The sequence below is a fragment of the Grus americana genome, chromosome 1 (assembly GCF_028858705.1).
Source record: "Grus americana isolate bGruAme1 chromosome 1, bGruAme1.mat, whole genome shotgun sequence".
Lineage (NCBI taxonomy): Eukaryota > Metazoa > Chordata > Aves > Gruiformes > Gruidae > Grus > Grus americana.
In genome coordinates this window covers 193,619,787-193,637,184 of record NC_072852.1, presented here as the reverse complement: position 1 = coordinate 193,637,184, position 17,398 = coordinate 193,619,787, and the positions used below count along the sequence as shown (strand labels likewise).

Here is a 17,398-nt window from a genome sequence, read left to right as displayed (position 1 = left end):
AGGTTGGATGGGGCTTTGGGCAACCTGGTCTAGTGGAGGGTGTCCCTGCCCGTGGCAGGGGGGTTGGAACTAGATGATCTTTGAGGTGCCTTCCAACCCAAACCTTTCTATGGTTCTGTGATTAAGTTTATAGAATGGGCAAATACACTGCAATACAAAGAAAAGGACTTTTGATGAATCACCTATATAAGTGGAAGTAGAACCTTTCAAACTTACGTCTGGTGCCATGTTCATGGTACAACAATCTTTTAAATCCATTTTAAGAATATGTTTTGACTTTACAATATAATATTTATAGTATTTATTATTGTAATTTAGTTCCTAATCCTGCAAAGATGTATGCTGTTTCTTAACTTTATGCATAATATGTCATCCTCCTAAGTCATAATCTTGCTCATAAAAGATGATTGTAAGCACCATGTATATGGAATTTTCTTTGACCTATTCATTTTTTTTTAAAAACAGTTTCTAAATATAAATCTTCAACCCTTTACATGAGCTGCTTATGAATTGTCATGTAGTAAAAATGATGAGTATCTTATTTTAGATGACAAATACAATAGAAACTTTCAGTTAGGATAAGAAAAAATTGATGCATATAATCTGGTATGAAATTGATGTGACAGCTTGACAGGCTGTTTTGATAAAAGCTTTGGAGTGCTGTAAATGGATATTATCTGCGTTCTTTTACTGCTGACACTCTGTGGAGCATTCTGTGTGTGATTTTAGACTGATTATTGTGACCATTGAACAATGAAGCAAGACAAGGCACTATTTCATGTTCACAGCATGTACTTTGCCTGTACTGGGTACTTTTTGCATGGCAGCCTTGCTCACCAAATAGAATAAATCTTGTTTTCCGCAGCACATTGATTATTTTTTGGTGCTGGCATGGATTAGCCAATCTCAACATTTATTTCAAAGTAAAAGATTGTATTTGGAGAGCAAGTGAACCTTTAGCTGACAAGATATTGCTAAGTAAAGCTGAAATTTATAAAACGCAGGTTGGACATTTCCTTTAATTCACTTTTCCATAGCTGCAAAAGCCACAGTTTTTACCTGTGCCTGTGCCCGCCACCTGCGTGAGAACCTTCCTGAATGCAGATATTTGTCTATACAGCTAGGAACTGTTATACAGATTTTATTTTTAGAAAAGGAATAATGACTTTATGTATGCATTGTATATGCAGTACAATGCGTTCCATCATCTACCATCCTGAGATATTTGAAAAATAATTTTAAATATTTCCTTTCTGTCATAAATGTTTTTTGGCTTTTGTTGGTTTTTTTTCTTTCTCCTTTTCCTCTGGGTTTTTCAGCAACAGATGAGTGTATTTTTGTTTCCCTCTCACCACCCAAGAGTCAATTGTGATTTTTCTCCCACAGTGCATTGATCTGTCATATGTTTCTGCTGTTGGTTTTTATAACAAAGTTTCACTTTCTTGCTGAGCCTGTCCCCTGACGTCTTTCATATCTCTTCTGTTTCTAAACTGTCGACTTTTCTGAACACTTTTTTTATCTCCCTGTGCTTTCTGAACGCCTCACTTACAGATACAGATTGAGCACCGCTGGGTGATTTCCTTATGGCCTCTAGAGTCTCTCTGTGCTTTCCTAACTGGATGAAAGTGATTCTCAACCTTTATTTGGTCAGGCCTAGTATTCTCATGTTCGGTCTGGAGAAAGTATGAAGGAAGCTCTCCACCCTGCTGTTGTTCCACTGTGGTTTGTGCTGGGCATCATTGCCTACGTGCATGTTCAGCCACTTTATGCCTCATTTCTGTGGTAGTAGTGGCTCTAGGGACTGAAAGCATGGAATGATGATATACCTAGTGGCTGCAAATTTTGTTGTCTAGCATAATTAGTCTGGATGGTAAAATGGTTGACACGGCCCCTGCCTGCGTCTTTCTAACACTGTCAGCTGGATCATCGTCTCCTGCTTCTTCCAACTGCAAAACCTTTGGGTAGAACTGCAAGCTGCAGGAATGGATATTTAAAACCTGGGATAGTCCTGGTCAAATCAGGAGAGCTGACAAAATGATTTTGCACTTGTTTGAATATGAACTCCCACTCCTACCGTTGTAATATGTGAGCAATCATTGGAGAAATTTGTCAACAGAAAAAGTAAGATTCGTATTCTTTCAAGGAATTGTTCACCACTTTAAGCCTGTTTCTGTTCACTAAATAGCTGGTGAATATTGAGAATGTAATAGATTGATTTTTCTACATTTATAATCTGAAAAAAATGTTTGTTCTTTCCATGCAGTGCTACCCTATTGGCTTTCTTGGTTGAGCTTCTTAAGAGTTCAGTAGCCATGCAAGAACAAATGCTTGGTGGAAAAGGCTTTCTAGTCATTGGCTACCTCCTTGAAAAGGTATGTTTGGAAGGGGGTTTTATCTTTGTTCTTAGTATTTCTACTGTCATTCTGGTATTTTCAGTCACTTAGCTCAAAGGACTGGTGGAATAAAATATATTTGTGACATGACATATTTTTCATTTGTAATACTTATAAGTCATCTACAGGAGGCTTTTCACCTTCCTTACCTATGCCAATATTCCAAGAATCAGTTGTCTGGAGTTGATCCTTTTTGTCTAATTTATGCTTTTACTTTAGATCTGCTTGTGAATCACTTCAATATATTTTCATTTGTGTTTCTCCACTCTCTGTTCCCCAAACTCTCATTTAGGAAAGTTCTCTTGTTCCCAGTTTGTACAAGTGTATCACAGACATGTCATAATTTAGGTTTAAAATTCTTTTATTTGTGTATGTTAATAAAAATTAAGTTAATCTTCTGTGGCTCAGTTCTGAAATTGTTGAAATAGTTGCTCTGTGTTTTGAAGAAGAAAAACTGTAAATTAATTTCATTTCTGAAAGAAACAGTTGCAAGGGGCACTCCATTTACTTGCTCATTTTCAGACATGATGAGCAGTTATCACAAAACTGAGGTTCAGTTCAGATGCTTGTCTGAGGAACTTTGCCTGCCCTCCTGGCCCAAAGCCCTCACGTTACTGTGATTTAATAATTTGAAAACTCTTATAGTTGAATATCATGGCTTCAACGTTCTTGAATGTCTGCTACTGTATTTTTCATTAGCATGAAGTCAGTATAACAATCATTTCAGAAGTTATGACCAGAGCTTTATGTTCTGTGAAATTAAATAAATGATAACATCACCTTTAAAAATGTACTGAATTTTGAAGAAGAATGATAAGTAATTTCTCTCATTCTCCTCCCTGTGTTATTTTCAGCTAGGGAAATGCATTCTTGTAGTAGACAGACTTTACCTTCTCTGAAGTAATACCTAAAAGCAGATTATTTTCTATTCTTCTGTGTTTTCTGTACCAAGCAAGTGTGATTTAGAATGTCAAAGAACTAGTCTAAGGTGTGGGGTTTTTTCCAGTGGTAGGTTTTCTTATGGCATAATGAGAATGAATTTACAGAGCTGTTAGCTCCAGTTCTGTAAGTTATGTACAGGCAGGCTAGTGAGCGCTCACCGAGTCCCTTTCTCTTGAATAGAGCACTATGGTTTACGCACATCGAATACATCAATTTAGAATGTTGTACATGAAATAAAAAAAAAAAAATTATGTACTATTCTAATTAACACCTGTTACAATCATTAAATTCAGGGTATGTGAATATTTAAAGGATTTTGACTGATTTCTGTCACAACATAATTCTTACAGCATATGCCGTTTTCTGGGGGGGTTTATGCTATATTCTCCTTTTCAAAAGGATGCATTTTATTTTTTCAGTATATGCTTATATTCAGATCGCACACATGGCTTAAAAAAGTCCTTTTGTTTCCTAGCCAGGCTCAATTTTATTATTTGTAAATTATCTGTTGTTCATTTGCATGTGATCAAATACTTCAGAGAGGACAGAAAACTTTTTTTTTTCCTAACTTGAACTTCAAAATAACATTTTTGTACTTATTAGTTGCAGACTATTTATTGTGAATTGTGATGTACAAACCAAAGGAAACTCAGCATCCAGGCTGAACTTGTATTACTGACGAATGGACTTCACTTCTAAAAATAACAAATCTGCGTGTTCTCAGACTGTACTTACAGCATTAAAGTCACTGGAACATTTTTTAGGGAAGGCAAGGGGAAGGATGTTTAGTGGTTTTTCCTATTAGTTACTTTTGTTAACTTAGTGTGTAAAGAAGTCTGTCAAAGTCCACGTGCCACGTTACTGCATAGGAGCAACTCTCAACAGTGATTTTATAGCGTATGCTATGAAACTGAAGGACTCTCTTGAAATCTGAGGAAACCTTGAACCCAAATCCTTCAAATACCTGCTTATGTTTACGAAACAAAAGCAAGTCTGTCAGTAATGTGTGTTTACATACTGAGAAATCCAATTTCAATAGGACACATAATTAACTGAACAAGGTTTAAGGACTTCAGGTGAAGTTCTTAAGGCACTGTGCTGTAAAATGTAGAATCCTGACTGGCTTATAATAAAAAAAAACCCAAAACCTAAAAAAAAGAAAAAGGATTAAACATCAGTTATTGATGCATATTTTTAACCTGTTAAACATAGCCATTAGAAAGACTATGAATATTATTAGAAAGTATAAGTTGCTGATATTTTTTTCTTACTTTCCTTTCATATTCAATGACATAAAATCATATAAAGCTGCATGTATTTAGTAAAGATGAGTCTGGTGAAAATATCACTTCATATTTCTGCTCTAAGTATATTAAGGAAGAAAGTTTGTCTTTATTCTTTCTGATTATTTTTCCCCAGTCATCTAGAGTTCATATAACCAGAGCAGTTCTGGAACAATTTTTGTCGTTTGCGAAATATTTGGATGGATTATCTCATGGAGCACCTCTACTGAAGCAATTATGTGATCACATCCTTTTTAATCCTGCTATCTGGATACATACCCCTGCTAAGGTAATTGTACACTTGAATGATGGTCTGACCCTCCTACAGGTATTCTTTTATACCATGGTACTTAGGTTTTTAATTTTTTTTATTTTAAAGCGTAGTAATAGCAAAGGTTTTTTTAGATTACAAAGTCTGTGCCCTGCTTAACTATATTCTCCAATGTCTTTCATAAGTTTCTAAAAGCAGTTACATTCTTGCCTAAGATTCTGGCTAATTCTGTCAAAAGGCCATTTTTAGAAACACAGTCCATTTTTCAGTGGCTGTGTTACATTGTTTTCCTAAAGATTAAGCATAAAAATATGTATTTTTAATTGTAAGCAAAAGTTACAGTGTCTTTTTTTACACATTCGCATAAATGTTCATTTTAATTTAAATTATGTATTTTGCTTTGATAAAAATTATAAAAAAGTTATCGTTCATCTCTGGTGATAATGAATTAGTTGTTTTCCTAAATAATCACAGTTGAGGAATGTGGACCAAAGTGAAATGTGACGTGGTCCTAAAATCTGATAATATATACTTTTAGTGTAGAAAGCCAAAAGAGAAAACAAACTAGTATGTTTATTGTGACATAAATCATAGAATCATGGAAAATTTAAATTGGAAGGGAGCTCTAGAGATCATTCCAGTCCCTGCCCTCAGTAAAGGTGTTTGTAATTTTTTTTTCATTTTTTCTATCATATCCAAAGTAAATCCTAAAAACCCTACAAATTAATCTTATTAATATATAACTTCCATTTACGTGGATAACTGTTTTATTCTTCAGGTGCAGCTGTCTTTGTATACCTATTTGTCAGCCGAGTTCATTGGAACTGCTACGATCTATAACACTATACGCAGAGTAGGAACAGTACTGCAGTTAATGCACACACTGAAATACTACTACTGGGTGATTAATCCTGCTGATAGCAGTGGCATTACTCCTAAAGGATTAGGTAAGTACGATGCATAAGAAAGAAATTATAAGCATTTCTTGTACAGGAAGATTTATGATGCAAATGTGTGAAAGTTCCTTGGATGTGTAGACAAATAGGTAAATAAATGGCAGTAAATGGTACCAGTGGTCAACAATAGACTAGAACAAGTACTTTTGTGTATCATACATTTCTGATGATAATTCCTTATGTTTATATGTATTCTCAGAAGATTCCAGATCTGGTCTTCACTCACATAGCGTATACTTATGTGGGGATACATTTGAAAGCATATTAAAATCACTGATTTTTCTTCTGTACCAGAGAAGAAATAATAAGTCTATCTCAAATGCCAAAGAAAGCTTTGTGGGCTTTGAATGGTTCGTAGCGTTAAGTGACCTTGAAAACAGTGTGGAAACTTCTAGTTCTCAGTGCTGAGACCTCTGATGCTGTATTTCCAGTTTAATACCTTTTTTTCTACCCGTATAAAATAGAGATTTATTTAACATTGCTTATAGTCATGTGCTTAGCTTAGCTCAGGAAGCATTGAATGATGGCAACAGCAAAATGCAATAATTCACACAGGCTAAACGCTGCATGTAACAGATGTGTATTAACCAGAGCATCAAATCGCTCTAATCCTATACACTCCAGCTGTAATGTCATTACATTTAGCTGACTACTTGTGTAAAGCAGGGAGGATTGGGCTGATAGTCCCTTAAAAAATTAATTTATATAGGAGAACTTATTAATTATCTTTATTCTGTAACTATTACTGTACTGCTGAGAAATTGAATAATTGGGGGATGTTTTAGTGCTGTCACATATCCAAATATTTAAGAATGTGAAGACATTTAAGTTGGATAATTCTTCAATTGTAAGTGAGCTGTATGCATTGTTTTTGTTTTGTTTTGTTGGGTTTTTTTGTTTTTTAATAAATAAATATGGAAAGAACAATTTATATCCTAGATTAGGTGTCCTAATAGGCACTGAAGTTGTATGTTGTTGAGGCTCACAGAAAGAGATTTCTTGGAGCCGGGACCTCATTTATAGTTCTCTCATAGTATAATATTAGATGAACAATATTCTTCATAAAATTATTTAAATTTGCTTAAGAAATACCTAACATAAGCACACTGTGTTTCTGTTCTCTGTTCACTGAATGAAAAATTTGTAATATCAGATTATGAAAATTAACTGTGGTGGTTACTTAATTAGCTTGACATTTTTGTCAGTAATAAAATTTATTTTCCACTTACACTGATTCTGGATTCCTTCTGCCAAAATGAAATTAAGTTCATTGTTGGTACCTACAATGAAGGTGTCTCCATCTGAGCCAGTTGTCTGCTGCTTATAGACAGCGGAACGCAGGAGTCGGTTGCATACGGGTTTCTCGCATCATTTTAGTCTCCGTGGGGCATCCCATCTGCCTTTCAGAAGGGTGCAGGTGTCCTGTCCATCCTGTGTCAAACCTGCTCGTTCTGTGTGGATATTTTGGATACCCTATGGCATGTCTGATAAGTATGTTTGGGAAGCTGTGTCCTACCCCTAGTCAACAGAACCTAGAGGACTATTTGGTTTGAAAGGTAGCTGCTTTCTAGACTCCATTGGCTCTATTGATTAGATCTCCATTGACTTCAGGGAAAGGTTAGAAGCAGGTCTCACCGGTTGGCAAGTACAGTGTAGACATCTGAAATTAAGGTGAGCTGAATCCTGCCCTGGGATGGACTTTATCCAGCTTCCTGCTTTCAGAGCTCTACTCTGCTGTCGTGCTGTGTAGGTACAGTTCTGCCATCTGACAAGTTAACCGTATCTGAGCTCAGTGAGGAATTAGGGTGTTTAAAAACTCAGCTGATCAGCTTGTAATATGTACATTGCATTTATGACTGTTGAATGACCAGCTGTTGGGAGGTAAATTTTCCAGGTGTCGACCTTATTTACACCTAGACAGAGACCTGGAAAATTGCTCAACTCGTTGGAGACTGTAAGTTTGATAATATTCTCTACTTGTTATTGCTGTAATTCTTTCTGGTTTTTTTGTTTTGTTTTTTAATTAAAGAATTCCTGTACTACTTCTGTGTCATGATACTAGTACCTAACAGCAATTTGAAAATGTAGTGCGTATTATAGACTTGACACTGGCTAGGCTTGCTTTTTTCTGGAAACAGTGTGACATCTCTTTCTGTAGGAGGTATAGCTTGTTTTTATCTCGCCCAGATCTGCCTCTCTGCAGTTAGCTGTATTTTTGGAGTGTTTGTATGTGTAATGGCAGTTGAATAGCTAAAAAAAAAAATATATAGTGTATTCATCAAAATCTGAACAGAAGGCATGGGATACACAAGGACACAAAATTAGGGATGAGAAATGAATCAGTTAACTCTAAATTAGCATACATACGGCTGTTTTACTTCCCTACCTTTCATTTTTACCTATTTTAAGGTAAGATAGTACATTCTCTTCTCATTTGTGTCAATTCCAGACAATACTGTGGTTTTCTCAGGAAAGCAACCAGGTAGGTCCCTGAAAGGCAATCAGATAGTGCAAACTCCTGGTTGTTCGGTGTGGCAGTATGACAACAAGAATCACAATTACTAAGGCCTTCATACAGTAGTTGGGAAGGCATTTGATAATCTGTGAGGCCATGCGCATTTTCAAAATACATATTATTATCCACTATATCTGAATATTCACTTTTTTTTCCCTTTAGTTAGATTTATAGATAAACTTGACTTTTTAGAAGGTTAATCTCAACTTCCTTCCTTCTTCCTTATCCTCCTGCTTCATCCCTGTTGCTTAGGCTGCAGAAAGTCCCATGTAATTACTACAACTATAAGAAAGTATTTTGTAGTAGTCTCTTTCCTGTCTGTAAAAATGGCTTTCCTTGTGTTGAGTTGAAGAATGTCAGCTTATCAGAGAGGAAAATCAGTTACATAGGAATGGATGTGCAAATCCATCTCAGTGATGGAATTTTCTCCATGCAAATCAGCACTACGACTTTTTTTGCTATTATTTCACAGGTAGCTTCTGCTTCTGACTAATACAACTGTAATAACTGTGGTGATATGCAAGCAAATGACCGTGGAAATATAATAATTGCTGAGGTGATGTGGTACTAAATTTAATTTCATATTAACTTAATTTCATATTAGTTTTTTATCAAATTCACATTAATTACTTCCAATTGATAAAATTCTTGAAAACTTTCAAAATGTTTAATCACCTGGATATTGTGCTGCTTCTCTTCACCAGATGCTCTTTCTTTTAATATGAAGTGCAATCTGCCAATGTGATATGCAGGTCTGGATGATTCAGGCTTATAGTCCTATAATACTATAAGTAGCTGTAGTTAATATGCTTAATGCTTTTTTCCTTCCACCTCTGTTTTCAAGCACTCATAACTTCACCAATCCTAATATTTCAAAAAAGTTAACTGTTCCATGATTTTGGTTTTTTGTTGATTTTTATTAGCCTGCACACAGCCACTACTGCCATGTGTAGGTGGAAAGTTTATCATTTGTTAAAATGTAGAATAATGTCTAAAAAGTATGTAAAAGTAAGAAACTTACACTGTAAAAATACACTTATGAGAATATTAGAGTTGCTGCATTTTAAGTAGCATTTGATACTTCAAAATGAAAGAACAGGACCCATTGTCTATAAGCAGCAATTTTACTGTAAGAAACAGAAAAATGTCATAATGCGAGAAAATGGCATATAATATTCCCTTATCAGAGGCCCCTGAAACTCTAAGGTAACTTGACATCAGACTTTTCAGATCCGAAGAAGACTTTAATAGAAATCTTGCCAATATCTGGAATTTGACTGTATATTTTATAGCGCCTTCAAATCATTTGCTGTCGTATTAGAAAGTCAGCTTATTCATGCAGACATTTTAGTAGTGTGATGCTTTCTTGTCCTCTAGGTCTATCGTTTTTTATGCAGAGCTACTGAACCACTCTTTAATATTAGTAGTTTGATTTACTATTACTTGCAGACAGGTGCTCTGTTTCAAGGTTTTATTGCCTTCCCGTGTCTTAATAAAGCACAAAGTGGATGACTTTTCTGTACTGACAGTTTAGTATACGTTGTTTGAAGCCAAAGTGGCTCAATATTGAAGATTTCCATTTGGCTAACACTTTCCTTAAAAAATGAGTTTTCCCCTTGCTTCTCCTGGTATTCAGCTTATAAAATAGGAGATGTACATGTTTTGAATTATTTAAAATGCTCAAATATTTATTTTAAATTTAGTTTTGTATCTCCTCTTTCATTATTCCTTTCCTGTTTCAAGTGGGTATTTCTTCTTGGATTCAGTATACTGAATTTGTATTGTTTTGTTTCCTTCAGAAATATTAGGAACAGTTTTTCAAAATATGTACTTATAAGCTTGTTTGATAATTATTCTTAGCAGGTTTTACATTTTAGATACAGATCCACACAGTAGAGGCAAGTTTTCTGTTTAAAATTATGAGGTTTAATTTCTTTTTTTGTGTTGTGTTTGTGGGGGTTTTTGTTTTTCTTTTTTTCTTTTTTTTAAATTAAATTAGCAGTTAAAATAAGTAGAAGGACAAAAGTGACTTGTGTTTTATTAAGACCATATTAAAAGTAAACTTGTGAAATAGTTCTGATGTCAGGAAGAGCAGATAAAGTCAAACTAATTTCCACAGGAAAGAGTCTCTAAACTTTTTATTATATTTTACATTTTACACTTGAACTATGATAATAGCTATTCTCTTGTATTGCCACATGCATGCCTTTAACATTTTGTTAAATCATACAGAATAAGAAGTGAAGGCGGGAGAAGATCATAGGGTTGCCTAACAGTTGCAGCATCTAAAGACATAGTGAAGCAGGCAATTGAGCAAAAATTATTTTAAATTATATTACTTCTTTCCGTAATTATTTTCTTTTGTGGATTTTAGGAAGGAATAAGAGCATAAGTGGGGAGAGATGTGACTCTTTATCTTGGTATGGTAGATGGTGCATTTCAATGATAATACTTTAAGCTGCCAGAGACGTCTTAGAGTAAAGTTACCAGTCTTTGTTCTTTTTCTGATTGTTCGTCTTTTCAGAAAATATACTAGACTGATAGTTAAAGAAAAATGAAGCTGTGATTGTCTCTCAGAAGGGGCAAAACATACATATTTTTAACATCAGAGCAACAGAAAAAAAATTTAAATAATTTTTTTTATTTTCATCTTTGGATGTCTACTAACTGTTGGATAGTTTAATTTCTTTGTTAACCTTTTTAAAGAAAAATAAAACATTTATGCAATTTAAAAAATTCTCCATGTTGCTGAATTAATTTGATGTAAAATTTCTGTAAATTTTAAGAGATAACTTATTAGATCCCACCAGGATATTTATGCCTTGAAAAATCTTAATTGGAATTACTTACCAACTGCTTGACATTATCTGAAAGTGCTGATGGACCAACAGTGGTGCAGTAATGAAAAAGCATAAAATGAAGGTAATAATGGAAAAGTAAACTAAATATTCTGGAGGTTTGTTCCTAAGAAAAAATAATTTAGGATACTCAGTGTCAACATGTCTCAGAAATGTATTGTGCTAAACTGTAATTTAGGAGCATCCCTATGAAATATTTATAACTTCATTGTTTTATGAGAGAAATGTGCATTTAAGTTCCAGACTACTGAGTAGTGTACTTCATTCTTGAACTGTTGGCCAAGTATTTCTTTTTCTTTACTAGTGAGAATCACAGAATCATAGAATGGTTTGGTTTGGAAGGGAATTTAAATATCATCGAGTTCCCGCCCCCTGCCACGGGCAGGGACACCGTCCACTAGACCACGTTGCCCAAAGCCCCATCCAACCTGGCCTTGAACACTTCCAGGGATGGGGCATCCACAGCTTCTCTGGGCAACTTGTTCCAGTCTTTCACCACCCTCATAGTGAAGAATTTCTTCCTTATGTCTAATCTAAATCTACCTTCTTTCAGCTTAAAGCCATTACCCCTTGTCCTATCACTCCAAGCCCTTGTAAAAGGTCCCTCACCATCTTTCCTGTAGGCCCCTTCAGGTACTGGAAGGCTGCTCTAAGGTCTCCCCAGAGCCTTCTCTTCTCCAGGCTGAACAACCCCAACTCTCTCAGCCTGTCCTAATAGCAGAGGTGCTCCAGCCCCCTGTTCAGCTTCATGTCCCTCCTCTGGCCTCGCTCCAACAGCTCCATGTCTCTCCTGTACTGGGGCCCCCAGAGCTGCATGCAGTACTCCAGGTGGGGTCTCAGGAGAGCAGAGTAGAGGGGCAGGATCACCTCCCTCGACCCGCTGGTCACGCTTCTTTTGATGCAGCCCAGGACACGGTTGGCTTTCTGGGCTGCAGTGGTTCCTGTGTGCTTCCCAAATCTTACTCTGAACAGACCTTTATGAGAAGTATCTTGCCTCTGCTAGAGTATGCATGGTTGTTAATGTCCAAGTTAACTCATGTTAAATAGAGTTTTCAACAACATCTTTAATGTCCAGTATTTTTGAACATGAGCTAGAAAAGTGGGTATTATGAAATATATAGAAAAATTTGCAAAGAGTTATTTCAAGGGCTGGGTTAGAATTGAACTCAGTTCTCATTAGCTTTGCAGCAATGAGATAAAAAGTAGGTCCTTCTGTGATCCACATAACATCATGTTATTTATGCATGTGTGGAGATCAGATTCTGGTAGCTGTATTGTGTTTTATTAATTTAAGGAGTGGAAAATTCATGCTTTTTTTCATATAAAAAAGTCAGATGGAAGAATGTTGTGTTTGGTTGCTTGTAGAACTGATAACACAACATTTTATTTCCAAAGACAGGATTAGAAATCACTATTTTTGTTATTCAAAGCTCCCAATCAGTTTTTACACCAGTACTGATTGTACTTTACTCTGTGACTATGTTTACTTATTCCCTCTTAATTAGTTCTGGTTTATGCTTCTATAATTGCTCTGTGCCGCAAGGATGAATTGGATAAATTTTTTTCATTTATTTTTGTCTGGATGAAGCTGGCTAACTCTCATTATGAGTGTATATTAAAAGAAATCTGATGCAAATTGTGCTATCTGCAATAAATACATACATAAAGAATGTAAAAGCAGGAAATGATTTAGTGACTCATCCTGGTGTTAGGATAAGGGAGGCATCCTTTCTCTTTGCCAATTAACGAGAATGTTGCTATTTGTATTAGGGACGTACGGTTGCTGTACTAGATCTTAAAAGATCAAAAAAGTCTTTGTTCTTGATTTGGTTTGCATTTGGTTTTAGTCTTCAGCAGTGCTGTTTTTCAGTTTCTGAGTGATAGTGACACTGAATTGTCTATATCCGGTGATGGGCACAAAGACTAATAGACATTAAAGAAAACTACTTTTTAATGTTTGAGTTGAAAAACAAGATCTACTTGTCTCTCTTTACCTCAGTATATATGTGTATAATGCATAGTTTTAATTATAGCATAAATTATACCATTGTTTGGCATTTGCATTTTTTAAAATAAATCTTCAACTAGTAATGAAGTTCTTCAACTAGTAATGAAGTCAAAAAGTGTGATGACATAACAGTTACAGGGGCAAATCCCTTTTACATAGCTTTACAACTTCCCAGATTAATTAATTCCATTCAATCCGTATCAGGTGACTGTTGCATTACTATTGCTGCAGTCCTTTCTTCCACTCTTTTTAGCTGTCCACTGGTTACATAGTCTCCAGTTTCTCCAGCCCCTCTTATTTTTCTCTACCACTCCTCTTGTAATTTTTCAAACTAATAAAGTCTTTTGGGTAGAGGCTGTCCCCTTTTCCTGATTCTAATGCAGTGAAGCTTCAAGACGCAAACAAAATACAAGGAATAAATAGTACTGGAGCACTGAAGGAAAAAGCACCTTTTTGCCTACTTGGCACATAACCTGCAAGCAAGGACTCCTTTGCGTGTTGAAGAACTCTTTCCAGGGTTCTCATACATGTCCAGAGAAATAGTGGGTATGTGAGTAAGTATGAAATTTGGGTATCTTTGAGCAAGTTCCCAGTTAATTTGGGATATCTTCTTTTTAATCCCTCCTTAAAATTTCTGTTAGAAAAATGCTTTGCAGAACTTCCTCACATTGCCTTAATGTTTTCTTTGCTGTTTTCATAATTACAGTCTTCCAGAAAAGACAAAATGCCTCAGTTTTTAGGCCTCATTTTCAGATACTGTCTGATACTGAATCCCAGTAAGGTGTAGGAGGGAAGAGGGTATGTGAAGAAAAAGATTTCTATGATGCAGTTAGAGGAGTTGAATCTGCATTTGAATTTTAGGGAAAAAAATAGCTAGGGAAAAAAAATGGCTGGAAACACACCATTGCCATAAAAACACATGCAATATTTAATGTAGTTGCAGCTAGTACCAAAAATCCAACTTACTTCTGTTTTTACAATGGGAAATAGATGTTTCATGGTGCCATTAGCATATACGGATATAAAACTGTTCCTATATCTTTAAAGCCTATATGATAGATTTTTTTTCAATGATATCCTTACTGTTTTTCTACATGTGATGGTGGGGCAAGGTTGAGATGTATTTGCTTCTTTCTGAAAAGTACCCAGTTCTCCTCTCTCCACTCCTAAACAGGGAAGAAAACTTGAGGGGATTAACCACTCTTTTGCTAGTCAAACAAATATAATTTACCTTCAGGATTGCCCATGTTGCCAACTTGAATTACTGTTTGTACAGCAGTGGCTTCACTGCAAAGAGTGGCACTGGAGGATAAAAAAAAAAAAAATCTTCATTAACAAGTTGCATTCATCTGAATTGGAAATAATACTGAGACATAGAGTGTTATTAAGCTTTGATATGTGTTTATCTGCATAAGATGAAATGGTTGATGAAAAAGTAAATCAGTCTGCATTTATTTTCACTATACAAAATTTAAGACTGTCTATGACACAAATTGCTTGAAAAGTAGGAATTTAACAAAGGAATTTCCAGGTCAACCGTAACTATTTATGAAAGGGGAGAATGGAAAATGCAATAGAGCAAGGTTCAAGTGAATATAGTTGTTCAAGCTCTGTTTTTTATTCAATTTTTTAGATACATCTGTTTTCCTAATGGACTTCCTCAAGCACAGGGGTTTAAATTATTATGGATTACAGATTATTTTTTTTGCTGGTTTAAATTTAATGTTCTTCAGATGGTAGTTTCTCTTTGGTTAATAGCTTTGGTTTCTGCTACAGGTAATGACCACCACTAATATTTCATTAATCCTCTATTGGATTTCATTCAGATGGTATTTAACATAGGGGCTTAGTTTTTCAAAGTTGTTATCACATATTTTAGCTGAGATTCAACTTTGTATTCAGACCCTTTACATGTCCATAGTATAGCTTGTACTAGGTGTTAAAACTCCCATTGCTTTCAGTGAAATTCAACTCAATGTAGTCAATAGAACTAATTTTTACCCTGAATTGGGCACTGACATTGGGTTAGTTGAGTAGATCTAGTCAATAAAGAGAGTAGTTGCTTATATTGGGATTTGAAACTCCTGGCTCATGTGAAGACACCCTCAGAACATAAACCTTAATTTAGTTGTGTGAGTCTAGACCTGATTACGTTTCATCTTCCTGTGTCTTTGTTTAAAAAAAAAATCTATATATACATATGGATTTCTTTTTTTCAAAATGAAACATCACTTATGTATATTGGTGTTGTAAAATGTGATTCTGAAAGGTTATATGTGATATCATTCGCAAATATGAGCTTTTATATAATGAACAGAATACTAAATCTGTTGTGGGAACTGTGATTTCCTTAAGAAGCTGCAATCATAAAAGGAATTAGTTTATATTTAAAAGTGGTATATTTTGCTTCTTCCAGATGGTCCTCGGCCCTCACAGAAAGAAATCGTATCACTAAGGGCATTTATGCTTCTGTTTTTGAAACAACTTATATTGAAGGTAAACCAATCTATTCCAGATAGAAAACATTAAGATGATTATTATACACAGTACCTTTCAGGTATTTGGGTTTTTTTCATATGATAGTAGATAGTTGCTTGATCGATCAAATGAAAAAGGTAATGGCAGTTGTAGAGTTAATCATTGCTTTATGCTTTTTTTTTTTTTTTTGGTTCTACTGCTGGTTGAAATGACCCAGGACTCTTTCTCGCTGTCACAGCTGAACGCTAGTCTTTGAGGCACAATCTGCCATTTGAGGCTAGATTAAACCCCTGTATTTTCTGGCCTGGTTTATTCCTCCTGTTTTTTCTGTTCTGTGTCAGGGATTGGAGGAGAGGATGCAGTACTGAGGGCCCACACTGTAAGAATTTTTTCTAGCAGGAATAGAGGGCTGAATTCATGCTGGTTTGAATTTTCTATGTGATCAGGAAAAGCAATGGAATGATAGAGAGAATATAGTCTTTTGAGTTTAAATAGAAAAAGTGTAGGAGTATTTGACTTGGTCCAAGTTTTTCTTGAGCTAAACTTAAAGAATGTGTTTTCTCTGAATAATGCCCTTTTTTTTTTTTTTAGGATCGAGGAGTGAAAGAAGATGAACTGCAGAGCATATTAAATTACTTATTAACAATGCATGAGGTACATTTCTGTAACTACCTCTCTTTTACTGTAAGCAATTGTACCAGCTCTATGGGAAGCCTGCTGTTGAGGTTAGTTTGTAGAATAACATTGATGCTTGTCATACAGGATGAAAATATTCATGATGTTCTGCAGCTGCTAGTGGCACTAATGTCCGAACATCCAGCATCCATGATACCTGCCTTTGATCAGAGAAATGGGATACGGTAAGACAGTGAAGTGAGACAATATCTAAAAAGTAGTTCCAGTATCATCGCTCTCCAGATTGCTTCTTTTTCACATAAACACCACACTTGCTGATCTTTCAAATTACAATTTTATTAACTTAGTTTATATTTTTTGGTCAAAACCAGAGTGTTTTTGATAGCTTAGAGGAAGAAATTTTCCACTTAAGGTTATCATTATGATATTTGAAGGTAAATGTACTGCTATACTTGCTTCTCGATCTCAAACAGAATATCTATTTAACAAGATGCATCAAAAAGACAAATATCTCTCTCAGAATAATTTTGAATGTTCTGTCTTGAGATGTTTAACATAATCTGGAAGAAAGAAGAGGAAAACAGAGAAGTCATGCCCTAACCTCTCAAATTCTCTCTGAAAATATTAAAAAAGCTATCTGTGAAATTCATATGTTGATCTGTTTGACAGTAAAATTAATAACTGATTAGTTCCCAGAGAAGTGGTATTTGTGTTGGGTTTTGCCTAATTCGGTAATGGCTTTTTTTTCAGAGATTAATAATTTTCATGCTAATAATTTAATATTTACTATATAATTTTATTTTGTGCTGTTCTGAAAATACATTGGAAAATGCAAGAGACTTGTAAAATGGCGGGGGGGGGGGGGGGGGGGACCCAACTACCTGATAAATTCAGGCTTTGCTTTCCAAAATACTAAGATATTTCTACAAATACTTGTATATAAAACTGTTGAATGACAATGCTAATCGAAGGGAAGACTCATTGTACTCATGGTTAGGATTTTGTTTTCTGCCTATAATTGTCTGTATTCAGACAGAGTTCAATTCCTGGCACATTTT

At 35.2% G+C, this 17,398-nt stretch overlaps 1 protein-coding gene across 7 annotated transcripts in view; it reads left to right on the top strand.

The window, feature by feature from the left end:
• Window positions 1–17,398, top strand: part of NBEA (neurobeachin) — a 517,855-nt gene that overhangs the window by 149,062 nt on the left and 351,395 nt on the right. For all 7 annotated transcript variants that reach the window (XM_054837772.1, XM_054837762.1, XM_054837753.1 and 4 more), the window contains exons 11-16: window positions 2,264–2,372; window positions 4,755–4,907; window positions 5,668–5,836; window positions 15,643–15,722; window positions 16,296–16,358; window positions 16,467–16,564. In XM_054837772.1, coding sequence (XP_054693747.1) covers window positions 2,264–2,372; window positions 4,755–4,907; window positions 5,668–5,836; window positions 15,643–15,722; window positions 16,296–16,358; window positions 16,467–16,564 — 672 coding nt within the window. The remainder of the gene's footprint in view (window positions 1–2,263; window positions 2,373–4,754; window positions 4,908–5,667; window positions 5,837–15,642; window positions 15,723–16,295; window positions 16,359–16,466; window positions 16,565–17,398) is intronic.